Source organism: Stegastes partitus, unplaced genomic scaffold (assembly GCF_000690725.1).
Source record: "Stegastes partitus isolate 25-593 unplaced genomic scaffold, Stegastes_partitus-1.0.2 Scaffold992, whole genome shotgun sequence".
NCBI lineage: Eukaryota > Metazoa > Chordata > Actinopteri > Pomacentridae > Stegastes > Stegastes partitus.
The window spans coordinates 34,279-50,192 of record NW_007578723.1 but is presented as its reverse complement, the minus strand read 5'-3'; the positions used below and the strand labels follow the sequence as shown (position 1 = coordinate 50,192).

General features: G+C 40.3%; 3 protein-coding genes across 4 annotated transcripts in view; 1 reads left to right on the top strand and 2 right to left on the bottom strand.

Annotated features, from left to right (window-relative positions):
• The window catches only part of LOC103366900 (ATM interactor-like), a 4,472-nt gene extending 1,316 nt beyond the window's left edge, over positions 1–3,156 (bottom strand). Inside the window, exon 1 of the mRNA XM_008294763.1 lies at positions 2,840–3,156. Coding sequence (XP_008292985.1) covers positions 2,840–3,124 — 285 coding nt within the window. The 5' untranslated portion in view covers positions 3,125–3,156. The remainder of the gene's footprint in view (positions 1–2,839) is intronic.
• Positions 3,157–5,158: 2,002 nt separating this feature from the next.
• On the bottom strand, positions 5,159–10,930 carry cenpn (centromere protein N). Its single transcript, XM_008294754.1, has 10 exons — positions 10,630–10,930; positions 10,363–10,408; positions 10,181–10,240; positions 8,737–8,810; positions 8,439–8,612; positions 8,231–8,332; positions 7,886–7,940; positions 7,647–7,756; positions 7,357–7,480; positions 5,159–6,944 (listed from the first exon to the last, which is right to left on the bottom strand). The coding sequence occupies exons 1-10, from the start codon at positions 10,798–10,800 to the stop codon at positions 6,823–6,825; spliced, it is 1,038 nt and encodes a 345-aa protein (XP_008292976.1). The 5' UTR covers positions 10,801–10,930; the 3' UTR covers positions 5,159–6,822.
• Positions 10,931–15,112: 4,182 nt separating this feature from the next.
• cmc2 (C-x(9)-C motif containing 2) overlaps positions 15,113–15,914 on the top strand; it is a 3,042-nt gene continuing 2,240 nt past the window's right edge. Inside the window, exons 1-2 of one of the 2 annotated variants that reach the window (XM_008294755.1) lie at positions 15,113–15,381; positions 15,589–15,669. In XM_008294755.1, the coding sequence (XP_008292977.1) occupies positions 15,633–15,669 (37 nt within the window). In that variant the 5' untranslated portion in view covers positions 15,113–15,381; positions 15,589–15,632. The remainder of the gene's footprint in view (positions 15,382–15,588; positions 15,670–15,914) is intronic. The other variant, XM_008294756.1, reaches the window with a different exon arrangement.

The following is a 15,914-nucleotide window of genomic DNA, read 5'->3' as shown; positions in this document are numbered from 1 at the left end:
TTGACAATTAAGATTTTAGCTGATATACTACGGTTTTAGTTGATTCTCACTTTAACAGCTGACAAGACCCCAGCTGTCATACAGCATGTGCAACACATAAAAACCACATGTTTATACAAGTTGTTTGACTTAGAATTCAACCGTATCTTTGAGTCTAGAAAAATAAAAGTGACAGGCAGCTCTACATTTCCTCACCGTCATTAGCCAGAGCTGGTAAATGAGTGTACTCATGGTATCGTGTAGTGCTAAAAAATGTTTTTTTAAATTTTAAACATATCCATGCTTGTACAGTAGCCTCTACTTTACAAAGCTGAAAAACGACATCCATGCACTTGTTAGCACATGGCATTAAACAGCCTGATGTACAACTGCTTCTGCCATTTGATAAACCAGCTGTTTGTACAGAATATCATTAAATGCAGTTCAGAATGATGAATAATACGACAGAAAACAGCTCCTGGACTGAATGTATTTTGCATTGTGAAAACAGACAACAACATCACACTCGATAACAGGCATTTATAGCCTTCCAGCGGTCAAGGTCACCTCCATCTGCTGTAGCGCCGGGTAGAGCAGAACAGCTGAAGCTGACAGCCAACCGTTTGCTCTATTGTAAGATTTTTAGTATGAAATTTTTGGAAACAATACATGTTCTTGCAGTTTGCTTCAACAACATCATATGGTTGTAGGCTGAAGGCTGAGTCATGTCAAGATGTTATTTGTCATCAGTCAGTAGCTGGCTGTACACCAAAAGAGAAAGCAAGTGAAGATTCGCTGTGTTGCTACGGCAAGGCCAGCCCACAGCCTTTAAGCAGCCTTTCTCTAAAACACTACAATAATAAGTCACCATCAAGTCTTAAATCCTGCTTCTACGTGCTGCTAAGGGAAGCAGTGTGGATTGAAAGACAGCTAAATCCAAGCCAAAACAGTCACATTAGCCTTATGAAAGGACCGGGCTGAGTGCACAAATTCAAAAGAAATGTGTCAAGTCTTCACAGAGAAACAGCTCCCCAGTAAGAAACATGAACAGTGACTGATCAGCAAATAACGCTACTGATGTGCAATGATGCAGCAAAGCTATGCTAAAGAGGATGTGATATAAACAGAAATGGTGTCCCACATCATGCATCCCTCTCGGACGCCATGAATAATGCAGAAGAAGCACAGAGTGAGCAACTCCAACGTTTAAGCACTTTGTCATCGCTTTAACGAGAATATCAGTAACGCCGCCGACAGAAGTTTGAGTGGATTAAAAATACCGTGCTCAATCTGTGCCTTTTTGCTCAGACAAAATCACTGCTGTTTGTTTCCTTTTCTCTCTTTGCACCCCTTAAAGGCACAATCTGTGATCAAAGCGTATCTGCACGACGGAAACTCACATAAGACTAGAACCTGCTATTAATCTCAAAGCAGTCTGATTCACCCAGTTCACGTTGCAGGTACAAGCCTGCTTTTGGCTGCTCATTATTTGAGGCTTTCTCCTCCCCTTCTGCTATTTACATTTTACAGTTTTCAAACGCATGGGAAACAACAACAGCAACATCCAGGCAGCAACCTACAGGCTGTAAATTCCACATTTTGCTGAAGGTTTGGATTGTGCAATGAGACTTGAATTGTCCATTTTAATGACATCGCTTGTCTTCCTGCAAAAATATTCCCAACATCATTTTAAGTGAACATGTGTGCACTCTGTTCTGCATTGTGCTCAAGACAATTGTGTTAAGTTTAAAGAAAGACAAATAAGCCAGAGCCTTTCTTACACCAAAGCATAATGATGGTGAGGCGCAGTTGGACCGTTCTACACAGCACTGTGTCAGCACTAGAGAAACGTCTGGCTGTGCAAAACTGCTCTCAAGGTGTCTGGCATGCCCTTTGGTACATGGATGGCAATAAATAGGTGTCATACTGTGCTTTTAAAGATGTGTTTAAACAAGTAATGTTTCAACCATGGAGTAGAAAAGACTTAAACTATCTTCAACCTACATTAAAAATTTAATTTTAAAATGCACCTGCACCGTAGCCCAGATTTACAGGGTGAAACCAGTGGTTCTATTAGGCCTTCAAACACTCTCCAAGCTGCGCCACACGGACTTCTTCTGAGGGCTAATTCAAATTCTCACATTCACCTATTTCAAACAAAGAGCTTAGTCTATTGCAGGACAAAAAGCTGCCTTTCCCAGCAAAGAACTTCATTCATGGAGGGGAGACAGTGAATTACTGCCTCCTACGAGACAGCCCAGTCCAGTGAGGACAGAGGGACCACGGTTGGAGGCAGATTTTGGGCCAAATGCTTTTGACTGGATCCACTGTACTAACTGTTTGGTGTTGGTAGCAATCTGAATGTTAGACTCAAAAAATGAATGGTATTTTATAGATAGAGATCTCTGCAATGAAACAATAAACAGATTTCAGCACACTTAAACAGCTAAATCAGACAAGCTAACTAAATAAACTAACAGTTTACTAAAGCAGATTTTATTAATGAGGGTTCACATGTGAATAAAATGACTAATCACCGATGCTCACGTGATCAGAAGCAATAATTGATCTCATGAGTAGCTAGTTGCAGTATAGCTAACTCGCTAATAGTAAACTGTCACTAACTAGACGTTAGCCACATACAAACTACGTAAACTTTTACAAAACGTCAAACACAACGTCCAATTGTTATTTTCAACCCATCACTTCTATCCAGTGTTAGCTAATGCGAAGTTATGATGACTTGCGTTTTCCAGTTTTAAGACAGGGTTTACTAGATACCGAGTTAGCCAAGTTAGCATTGCAGTTACGTACAGCCGCAAACCACGAAAAATAACTCGGGTTAAGTGAAGTAAATTACCTTTATTCTGTGCGATTTAACGAGATGCATGTTCAATGCAGGTGTGTTGGGGAGAATCTTGCCACATCCTTCCACGGTGCAGAGGATGTTCGTCCTCACTTCTTTGGTCAGCTCCATGATGGTGGGTTTTATTATTTCCCGAGACTGCGGCGGAGACTCTCCGGGACATTTCGGACTGTCTGCGGTAGTGTTATCTCTGTTATTCGCCTTGGCCGTCGCAGAGGCAGCCATGTTTCTGTGTTGACAGTCCATTCTGTGTTTGGCAGAGAGCTCCAGCAGCAGCATTGACTGGACAGAGTCATTCCGTCCCCGGGCTCTGACTGACAGGCTGCTTCCACGCTCGGGAACAGGCTCCGAAAGCTAAGCTGCGTCACATCCGGGACGATGTTCGGCACTTCCGTTTTAAATAAAGCTTTGTATTTTGATTTTTCCAATGTCGCGGATTTGGTGAATAAATGTGTGGAATGGCATTTTTAAAAGTCTTGCTGCACCGTATTCACAGTTTATAATATGAAGTGTTTGTTAAAAAATAAAAAATAAAAAACAACATTTAAATATTTATATGCAGCAAAATGTAATTTTAAATTTTAAAGGTCCCATATCGTGCCCCTTTTCAGTAAACAATTAAAAAGGGGGTTCATTTAGTTTTTTAGCTCAAAATTCTGCAAAAAATGCTAGATAACAATAATTATAATAATATTAATGATAATAATACATGTTATTTGTAAGCACTTTTCTTGACACCCAAGGTCACTTTACAAGAAACAAAGAATGTTTAACCTCATGTATGATTTTGTCATGACAGTTTAACCCTTGTTTACCTGATCTAAATGGCTTTCTTCTCTCCTACCTCAATCTACCATTTTCAAAATCCTGGAACATGTGGAACACAACAACCAACCTCCAAGCAGCTACCTACCACAAAAAAATTTCAAGTTTTGCTAAGGATATGGATCATGTGGAAGCCCAGCCGTTTTTTTTTTTGTTTTTTTTTTGTGGATTATCAGTTTTAATGGCAGTGTTTATCTCCACCACAACTCCACCTCTTTTTTTGAGAAAAAAAAACAAAACAAAACTGGAGCTGCATTTTTTGCTTAGCTCCAACTCTGACGACTGTTTAAAAGAAATACAAATCAGCCAGAGCGTTTTTTGTCAGTAGCAGCCAGACCATTATATTCTACAGAACGGGCTGGCTAAGCAAGACCACAAGCTCTGAAAACCTCTGAGCTGCTGCCTTTCACACCCCTTTCAGGAAGAAGACTCTCTCTGTCCTTATGATTGAGAACACAGACCAAAGCAGCTGACAGCATGGGAACTAACAAAGGTGAATTGTGCAGGACCAGGACTTTCTCTACAAGCAATCGTCTGACATGGAAATATTGCAGAATTCACAGCACAGCCGTTGTCTTTAACCTGCGTTTAGTGCCTCTGTCAAACAATGTTAGAGTTAGAAATTCAGCAGTTAAGCAGTGCAGAGGCGCAGCTTGGAAATGGCTCTTCAGTGCCAACGTAGACCATGTTATAGACACTGGTTCATAGTCTGACAAACAAAAACTAAAACTGGGCAAAAATTGGGCATATGATCAAAGCTAATGTAAAGTTAGCCAAATTAGCTTCACAACATGTGAACACTAAAGATTGTTGTGGTGATATTACCATCAAACCTAAAAGTAACCACCACGTCTTCAGATGCTACGAGTGCATGAAGACTTAATTCTTGCAGCCAGTAGCAGAACATCTGTTGTGTTTTGTTGGCAGCTGAGAAATTTCTGTGTTAGAGGAAGCAGCTCTAAAAACAAACCTGATAGATGGTGAAACAGCTGCTTTTTCTAAATGGTTCAACTCGGAAAGCAGCAGACAGTGAGGGGGCAGGACTGTGCAAAGTTTGAGCTGGTTTGTGGTGGTACATAGCACTCAGATCAAAGTCTCACTGGTTTGTGAAGCCGGGAGGCTATCGAGGGCTTGAGGACCTGCTGAAATAAATGTCTTCATATCTTAACAGCTTTTACTTTATACTTCCAAGTTTATAGCAGCCACAAAACACAATAAAATATATCTTCACTATACTGGAGCTGTTAAAAAATTTCTCTCCTGCAAAGCTTTCTCAGCAAAGGAATGATCATTTATGCAATAATTGGATATACAAATTTGCATTCATAGTGCCACATAGAAATGTGATCCTGCTGTCCTCATGCACATCAGCATTCTCCCACCCCCCTATGCCAAAACATATTAGAGCCCATCTGATCCAAACAAATTTACTTTGGTTTCAACAGACCACAAAATGTGACGCCAGCTTTTATCAGGAGTCTTTTCATGTTCTTTGGAAAAATGTAATTTTACAGTTTTGTGAGCAATGTTTCCCAGTTTAATCCATGGGCCAAAGCGTACACACTTACAAGTTGGTTTTAGCAAACAGCAAGTACGTTTGTATTCAGTACAACACAGCCTAAAACTGAGAGCACTGTGGTGCTCACGGGTTCTTTTAAGACCTTGTTCATGCAGTTAGCCGTAATTGGCTCACAGGTGCACTCACTTCTGTTGCCTTGAGGTTAATCTTTGTATTTTTAATGCATTGTTGTTAATTATACATCAGATCAAATACCAAACACTACAAATTATCGTGAAATTAATCATTTAACATTTTATGATGCTGCACAGGGGTGTACTCGGCTTTTGTTAAAAACAAAGTGTTTCCATTTGAACCTCAACAAAACCTTATTGGTGCTATTATCAACCAATATCAGCTCTATTTACGGGGCTACGTGATGAGCTATGAGGTGCTACGGTGTGTGAAAAAAGTAGATTTCTGACTATAAAGACTAACTTCCATTTGTCTCACTCAGACTCCTGTGGCTTCAAAACAGCTTTGACTGAACCTTGGACTTCATTATTGCACAAAATATTATCGATTATATGCTCCACCTCTTTTTGCATAGTTGTGTTATAAAGAAATCGTGTTGTTGCCAAGATGGACACGGCGACAGTTACAACAAACCATGATGATACTGCATATATGTATGAGATAAAACTGAAACCTGTCCTTTATAAATATTTTGTGTGATGACAAGAGTTCAAATGCTGTTTGAAACAAGATGCATGTAGGTGTCAAGTGGTGAGGAAGTATCTCACTTCCAGGTATTACTATATTTTATAATGATGAATAATACAAGAAACAGCTGCTATTATAAGTAAAATGAGAGATAAACTCAGTGAAACTTCAAAAATATTGAAAATCCTGCCTTTATGTTTAGTTTGGACAAACAGTTAAAAAAGTGACAATTACTAATTGACAACTACTGACATCTGATTAATGGCACCTGGAGCCGTATAAAAACACAAGAAAACATGAATCAGTTCTAAACTCCAGATGGCCATTATTCTTTAAGAGCTGTATTAACATGAAGATCAATCATATAATAGTACAAGCAAAGCATGGATGGCCTGAGCATGGAGAGTAAGAGCAGACTCCACCATGGCCCCATTCACACAGGGCATTAGTGTGTTGAGAGTCCACTTGTGATGGGACCTCACTGTCCTGCTCTATAATGCTAATAAACAAACATAATTTCCAGTTTCAAAGACCAAGTGTGTTGTTTTTAAGCAGCAGCAATGCACTTGCCTTGTGAATTCAGCCAGAAACACAAATCAATGTTTAGCTGTTGCTGATGCCTTTCATCACACTTTAACATGACACCTTTGGTATGCGAATGAGTACGTACTTCTACAGAGGACGCTGGCTGAGTCGATGGTCCTTCAGTGTAGCCCTGGACAATCGCATGCGACCTTCTAAAATATAATGGCCACTTGTCAGGCCGCCACCGAATGCGGTCTGTGTGAACGGCTCTCAATGCAACCGCCAGTGCGTCTTGGATGGATTCACACCTGTACAAAGAGTTCTTCACTGGGAATTGGATCATCCAACACGCATGTAAATGCCAGGTGTAAACAGAGTCTGTGTGTCCTTAAAATCCAGTCATCCATCAGTTCTGTGGTTGTCGTGTTTGTGACGAGGGACCAGGGCCATTGTCTGTGATGACAAAGTAATTCCTTCCTTTTAGGGGAATAGACGAGAGCAGGGGTGTGACAGGTGTGGAGGCAATACCTGTAAAACAGAAAAATGTATGAATGGGTTGAACTGACGGTAAAAAAGGAAAATAAATAAATAAAATTCTAATCATTTATGGAATTGGTGACATGATAGTTCATCACAACTCTATGTCCCCCTTTCAACACACAAAATATTGCTAAAAAAAATATTGTAGAAAAGAAAACCAAAAATCCTCTCCCTCAAAAAATCTTTCCCAGCATGCACTATCCATGATGAATGTGGATGTTTCCTCTAGAGTGAGCATGTGTGCCCTCATGTGGGCATTCATGGAGCTGCTAGTAGAATTAAAAATCCCCCCATTTATTGCTGTAAGAGTCACATTACCATTATTATTGTCCTGGCAATAAATCTGTTTCTGATTTCCTTTCTAAGACATAAATAGTTTCTTTCAAAAACTTCTTGATACCTGAGGATGCACAGTGCCTGAGGGACTCCAAGAGACTGGTGCTTGCAAATTTCACAACACATTTGAGGGGCTCCTCCCGCTCCGTCATGGTCTTGTTCATGTGGTCTCTGAATTTTGTTTCCAGCTGAAGAAAGATTCACACAAAACATCATTCAAATGATTACAGGACAGGATTTGTTGACAGCCGACGTTTGCATCTTTGATATGGGGAGACAGTTGTGAGCTTTGTGTCTTTAATTTGATGTTCAATAAATGTTATTCTACTTCTACTCAGTCAGGTGTCTGGTTACCTTGTAAACTGCAGACTGTAGTTGAGGTAACATCCCACTACCGAAGGCTTCGCAGGCCATCTGATGCCTGTTTGCTGAAAGCTCAGCTTGTTCTTTATCTATGAGAGGGTCTGTACACATAAACAAAGCCAGCAGAATTTTACCAGGACCACACAATAATGTCAAATACAACATTAAACTATGTGACATCAAACAAAAAATACGAGCTTAGAGAAAATCAAATGATTGGCAAAACTTACTTGTGGCATTTTGATTACTTTCTGCAAGAGGGCTGGGATATTTAGTGGGAAACACCTAGGGGGGAGAAAAAGATAAGACAAAAAATAAACTTTATTGATCCCTTTGGTAGCGTACCTCAGGAAAATTGTGTTTACGGCTACATCCCAAAAGTTCAAAATCAACAAAAAAAACAAACTAGTCGTAAACTAATAAAGTGACAGCAAACTTCTCCTCAAACTTCACTGTCTAAAGCAAGAATCTGAAAGTAAAAGGACTGATGTGCTCAGAAGAAAATCTACCAAATTAAGCAAAAACCACAACTTTAATCAGTACATACTTCTGCAACACAATCACAGCAGGCTTACCTGTTGATATTGCCTCATCAGCAGGTCTCTGATGGCGGTAAGCTTTCGTCCACTGAGGCTTGCATCCTTAATAGCTTGATGTCTGGTTGACAGAACCAAGGCCTGTAAAGAACACCACTCTTTTAGAGGAGGGGTATGAGAAAGACACAGAAGAACAGCTACCACGCAGCTGTTCAAAATGTGATGCGCTAAAGAGCTCATTCCTCACCTGAGTTAACAGCAGCTTTAGCTTTGAAGTCAGGCCGGTCACAAACACATAAGGGGTTTGGAGATGGTGAACAACGTATGTTGGCTTCAGGTGGTTCGGCCGAGAAAAGCTGTCCCCCCATGCAATTCGAATCCATACAGCTTCATCTGTGTGCTTCTTTATTTTGATTGACACCTTTAACGCAGTGTAAAAAGCAGGGTTTTAATGTAAGATATCAAACACAGGGAAGCACATGAACTGTCCTTTAGCGATGTAACAAGGATTGTGCAGCATAAATAAGGAGGAACATCTGTCTTACATGTCGTACGAGCTCACTGAGGTGAGATTTAAATTGTTCCTTGAACTGCGTCAGCTCCACAGAGTGAGCATCATCTAGAAAACAGAGAAAATCACAAAAAAAATGTTGTTTTTACAACAAAGAGACAGGCAAAGAGAGGTAAAATATCAGCCAAATGCTGCAGAAATAAGAATGCATTTGTTAAGTACAACTTCCTTGAATAACCAATTATAATGAACATGCTAAGCTCCACCTTTATGGCTACTGTAAGGTAGAGATTCAACAAATAATCGTTTGGTTCTCTATTATTAGATTAATTGGCAACAATTTGATAATCAGTTAATGAGTTTTAGTAATTATTTAGGGGAAAAAAAGTCAGAATCTTCTGATTCCAGCCTCTGAAATTCGTATATTTTCTGGTCACTTTATTCCACTATGATAATAAACAGAATTTCTTTGTATTGTGAACAAAAATAAATACACTTTTGGACATGTTGGGCTCTGACAGTGATCACTATTTGTCAACATTCGCTGACATCTTATAGACCAAACAAATGATTAATTGTGACAATAGCCGAGAGGCTATGAGCAACAAAAAAATATCATTAGCTGCTGAGTGGGCTGCAAGGTGGCGCAGGCAGTAGCACTGTTGCCTTGCAGCAAGAAGGTTGCCGGTTTCTTTCTGCATGGAGTTTGCATGTTCTCCCCGTGCAGTGTGGGTTCTCCGGCTTCCTCCCACAAGGTCCAAAAACATGTTGAGGTTAATTGGTGATTCTAAATTGTCCGTAGGTGTGAATGTGAGTGTGCTTGGTTGTCTGTCTCTAAGTGTAGCCCTGTGATAGACTGGTGACCTGTCCAGGGTGTCCCCTGCCTTCAGCTGGGATAGACTCCAGCCCCCCATGACCCTCGGTGTATAGATAATGGATGGATGGATAATTTAATGAAATAAGACATTGCTTTTGAATTGTGGTTGAAAAGAATAATTTAAAAAACAAAACAAAACTGTCCCAGACAAATTAGAGCACTTTGCTGATGAGCAGGAGGCCAAAATCTAAACACCTGTCAACAGGAGCAGAAGTCTGGTTGAGAGTTACAGAAAACACTTGATTGCAGTGATTGGCTCAAAGAGTTGTTCAACAGAATATTAGTTTACGGGTCCCATCATATTTTTTTTGTTGTCGTTTGTCTTTACAAAAAAAAAACTATTTCTGTTGAAGCACAATTCAAAAGCAATGCCATGATTTTTTTCAAAATTATTATTATTACTTTTGTCAACTTATTTCAGTGACAGCCAGACAGTTTTCTTTTCTTCTTTAATGGGAGGGTATGAATACATTTGAGGACGTCTTTGTATGCACATTGATCTTTAATTTTTCTATTTGTTGTTTGTCAGAAGGTTCAATAAATACTCCAGTTGAAAAAAAAGCAATTATTTCAGGGTTCAGGTTGTCCAGGGTTAACATACCTTCTGGGTCCATGAGCTGGAGGGCGTACCACATGCTACGGTCTGGGTTCTCAATCACATCTGTAAGAATCAATCCAGAGAGACACATGTTCTGTTAACTGGACTGATGCTCTGGTGTGATTAGCTTTACTGGGCTGCCCTGACAGCACCAAGGAACAAATGGTAAATACATTTACACTTACGTATCATTTCGAGTTCTGCGATGTGTTTAAGTGTCAGTTCATTTTCCTGTAAAGAAGACAAATGGTGTTAAAAAAAGTCCCGAGCTACAAGAGCTAAATCCAAATTAAGGGTTAATTCCAAGTGACGTGGTTAGCATGTTAGCATGCCTAACCAAGCCAAAGCCAACCACACCCAAACAACCAGGTCGCCCCAGTTTTTGTTTTTTTAAATATCTAAAATTAAAATTATAACACAACAACTTAAATTTCACAAAAAGCGCCCCGTACCTCACAGATGGCGAGCAGTTTTTCCGTTAACGCCCATTTTGACTGAGTGAAATCCATGGACTGCCGCTGCGCCGCCTTCAAACGGCCCCATTTGTCCAGCGTCGTTTTTAGCGTCTGCGCCGGAATCCGCCTGACGAGCCGCTGCAACAAACGTCTGGCGGCGTCGTCCATTGTTGCTCAGACAGCACACGAAGAAATCTTAGCTGCTGAACGGGAAGAGTTTGTTGGTTTTTCAGTAGTAGTATTCAACCACTGTCTCTGTTTAGCTTCTACACCAACCAGCAGTGAAGCCGAGAAAATCCAAACAACCCGCCTCCAATACAGCACACGAATCAACCAATCAGATGCTGGCAGAAAGTCTGACGCACTCCCGGTAGCGCCATCTGTTGTGGTGGAGTGGTACTGCATCTACTGGAATAGACCACAGTTCCTTCATTGTCATTGCGCAGCGTACAATGAACTTAAGCAACCATCCAAGTAGTAAAAGAAATGCAAATATAAAATATAGCATCTAGTAGAAAAAAATATGTGCAAGTGTATCTATGAAAACATAGCTTATTATAAGTGTTCCACTTGCTTTTTTTATTTGATTATTTATGTGTATGTATACATGAGTGTATATACTTAAAGTATATACACTTCTTTAACACTTATTTTATTATCTTTTTATTTTTCTTTATTGAAACTGGAGGCTGGTACAAAATACATTTCACTGCACATTGTACCGCGCATAAATGTGTATGTGACAAATAAAACTTATCTTAAATCTTGAATCTTGAATGTTGTTCTTTTAAATATAGCTTATTTGTTATATTAGGAATTATATTAATATAAAAAAAAAAAAAACAGTGGTGTGACTGATGTTGCACGTCTACTACTTGCAGGATCCATCACATTTTTACTGACTGCACTGTCCTTGATAGTGATGCATCAGTGTGTATGCAGCAATTTGCAGTAGTAGCTTATCAAAGTGGAGTTAGCTTCATTGATAGTTTGGGTACATTAGTCCTTTGGTTCCCAAACTATGAGCTGGGTCTCCTACAAAGGGTCCCAATGGCCATGGCTTCTTCTCTTCCATTACTGAGCAAATTATTGTGATACAATAAATCCTAAAATGGATAAGACAACAAAGATGTTACTTAAATGCAAGTTTGCAGATGCAAAATACGAAGAACATTTGCATAGTAATATCTGCCCTCCATCTAGTATTTACACGTCCCGAGTGAGGAAACAGGCTGGTTACATCACTGCAGATCCCTTAACACCCTGTGCACACCCTGCTCCATGTCCACCCCTCTGGTATGCGCCAACAGTTTCTTTCCTCTGACGAACTAATGAATCAGTCTTTAAGGACAGGAACAACCCTGGAGTCATGTAACACTGAACAGCCAATGCAGCTTCAGTGCTTGAATCCATAACTCTGAACCACTATATAAACGGTAAATTTGCATATAATAATATAAAGTATCAATAAGCCTGCATATATTGTTAATAACTGTGTTTTGTTTCTATATCACCAGATTCTGCACAACTTGCACTAAGCGTTGGTTTACTGTAAACACACACTTTTACACACATCTGTAGCTGTACATAGCAGTTTACCACTCACTTTCCTTTCTTTAACTTGTTTAAATGCACATGTTTTGTTGTGTAAGATCTTTAAAAGCAACGAACAAAAAACATAAATCCTTGAATGTGTTTGAATACTTGGCTAATACAACTTTGTCTGACTCTGATATTGAACAATTAAATATTCTGTTATCTTTATTTTTACTGTTACAGTGTCAAAATAAAAAAAACTGCAAAAAAATTATATATTCCAGTTTCACCAATTTTCACCTAACAAAATAGCAAGAATAATGAAAATGTGTTACGTGGCTGTAATTAAAACTTGCATGTGCTCACCGTGTGATAGTGCACAACTTCTCCTTCTTGCAGGGTGGATGTCTCAGTCTGCTGCTGAAGGAGCTACTTACAGCTCCTTAAAGCCCCCACAGTCTCATGCAGCAGGTGAGGGGGGTTGTCAATGACGGAGGTGAGCGAACATCCTCCTCTCACCCACCTCCTCTATGGAGTCCAGGGAGCAGTCCAGGACGGCCCTCCTGACCGGTCTGTTCAGTCTCTTTCTGTTCCTGTCTGTGCTCCCTCCTCCCCAGCAGACCACTGCATAGAAAAGAGCAGACGCCAGCACAGTGTCATAGAATGTCCTGAGCAGAGTCCTGTACACTCCAAAGGACCTCAGTCTCCTCAGCAGGTGGAGACGACTTTGGCCCTTCTTGTACAGGACCTCTGTGTTGTTGGACCAGTCCAGTTTGCTGTTGAGGTGAACACCCAGGTATCTATAGGTCTCCACCATCTCCATGTCCAGACCCTGGATGTTCACCTGGGCGGTCTGGGGTGTCTTCCTCCTACGGAAGGAAGATGACCCTCTCCTTCGTCTTACTGGCGTTGAGCTGGAGATGGTTCTGCTCATGGCTAGTAACCCTGACTTGGCTTCACACACACACACACACACACACACATACACACACACACACAAACACACACACACAAAACTCCTAATTATGAATTTGACTGCTGATGAAATAAAAAAATTCCACTGCTTTCATCAAGTACATCGTGTGTCGGCTTCCCAGAGAGCTGTTCTCCCCCTGCAGCCTTCTAACAAACTATCAAACGTGTGTTTTGTTCAAATCTTCCGAACAGTGTTCAGAACAAGAACAGACGCATGAAAGTCAACTTTGAAAATGATTAGTAACCCCAAAGAATTTTCATCGGTGGATCAAAAACCTTTTGGTGCTCACTGAATTAAAAGCTAACACCAAAATCATTAAAACCAAAAAATTAAATACTGGTTAAATGCTTTTGGAAAAGTTTTGAAGCCTGGTTAAGTCCAGGTTTTGAGGAACATTATGAGATTAAGTGAGAGTGCAGATCTCAAAAGTGTTTATGATTTATGTTTATTTTATTTATTTATGTTTATTCTATACAACACTGGTAGGGTCACTTGCTCTGCATATGCTGTATGCACACTGTGGCTATCCAAAGCCAACAAAAGAGCCATCATCTTTAAAATGATCTTTGATTTTGATCAGCCACTACTAAAATAAGTCATAATATATATGCAGTATTTATCAAAGCAGCACTAATAGGTAAAAAAAAAAAAAAAAAGTGTGACACTACCATATAGTGCGCAGAAGTCCTCCAAAGGGTCACAAGATAAATGTGAGGGGTTGTGACACGATTATTCAGAATCAGAAGCTCTTTTTTTATTGCCAAGTGAGCTTGCACACACAAGGAATTTGACGTGGTGAATGACACTGGTACACAACAATAACAACACAAGAATAAATATAGAAATCTAGATAAATTCTAAATAAAATAAGTATAAAAGTACTACGTAAATAAAAGTGCTATGAAAAGAGACTTGCCTAAACCAAGCAATAAATTAGGAAACAGTTTAAATTACAATATTGCACATGAAGTTGAGGAATTGCACATGTAACGGTGATGCACAGAGGTAGTGCAACAGGAGTCTTTAGTGGTTTACTGACTGTTCATGAGGGATATGGCCTGAGGGTAGAAGCTGCTCCAGTGCCGGGATGTTCTGGTGCTTAGAGACCTGAAGCGCCGGGTAGCAGGTCAAAGAGGTGATGACCTGGGTGGAAGGGGTCCGTGAGGATTTTTCCTGCCCTTTTCCTCACTCTGGAGGTCCTGGAGGGAGGGCAGGGGGGCACCGATGATCCTCTCAGCAGTCCTGACTGTTGCAGTCTCCTTATGTCTGATCTGGTAGCAGAACCGAACCAGACAGTCAGAGATGAGCACAGGACGGACTCAGTGACTGCTGAGTAGAACTGTTTCAGCAGCTCCTGTGGCAGGTCGAACTTCCTCAGCTGGTGGAGGAAGTACAGTCTCTGTTGGGCCTTTTTCACCACAGAGTCTATGTGGGTCTCCCATCTCAGGTCCTGGGAAATGGTCGTGCCCAGGAACCCGAAGGACTCCACAGTGAGAGAGGAAATCAACAAATCGACCGTTTTGTATCTATAATTTTTTGAGGCGTAAATTATTGGATGATTTCAACAGTTAATAATACAAAACTCTGTAAGTTTGGATGACAAATGTGGGCGACACTCACAAATAACTGTCACTTGTTGCTGATTGTTATAAATCATTTTATAATAAGGCAATTTCAAGAATATGAAAACATTAAAAGACGGATAAAGCAAAAATATTCTAGTAAGATCTATTAAAAATAGTCCAGATTTGCTTGATGAAAAACAAAAAACGACGTAAATGAACCAAAGCCTTCATCCTGGCACCAAAGCAGAAGGACTTGGAGGGAACCTTCTTGTCTTTCCTGCAAACTTCCCTCATCACAAGTCCCGCCTTTTGTAAGAACAACGCACCCCATTGGTGGAAGCAGCAAAAACGCGGACGCTGATTCGCTGTCGACTACTGTCACTCAAAATTATGCCGTCAACCAGTTGTTGATGTTGTGTAAGGGGGGAGACAGCATGTCCTCCAGCTTCTTGTTGCTGCTGTAGGTTATATCGGGTTAAGTTGTGAACCAGCAGATGTCGATAAAACTGTAGAGGAATCATAGTGAGCTGCGTCGCTGTTCATAGGAGAAAAAAGCCGCAGTGGTTTCTCAGTTTTTGCACGCTTTTATGCTAGCTTACGTTAGCTTGGGCCTAGCAGGTGGCTAACGTGACATTTCAGGAAAACTTCTCAGATGACACAAGCTTTTGGCTGGTAAGTTACATTCACCTTGTAGTACACAGTGTCACCAAGTACCTTACAGTAAACAATCAGATATACAGCTGTAAATAAAGGGGCTATTCAGGAGATCCAGAGTCTTCTAGTTTGGTTGACATGACTCCAGAGGACTCACTGTGTTTACAATAACATGATGATACAGTGCTGAGTTTTGTCCTTCTCTCTCTCTTTCTGTGTCTGCAGGTAAGTGTCCACTGGAAAAACAAAAAACAAACTTCCTCATCACAATGACACATCAGGAAGGAGAGGGATGGGGAGGCGCTAGTATCCTTTAGAAGAGTCTCACACATGTGGACACAGACTGTAAATAAAGTAGAAACAATCAGTTTATTACAGAGCAATAATCAAAAAGTATTCTGCTAAAAAAAATATTAGGTTCTGGTCTGGTGTTGACATTTTTGTGTCAAGCAAAAATGTCATTGGTTTCAGATTGTCAGATGTGAGGATATTCTGTTGTATCAGCTGTTTGTGTCAGTGTTATATTATTGCAGTTTGACTATCTTTAGTCA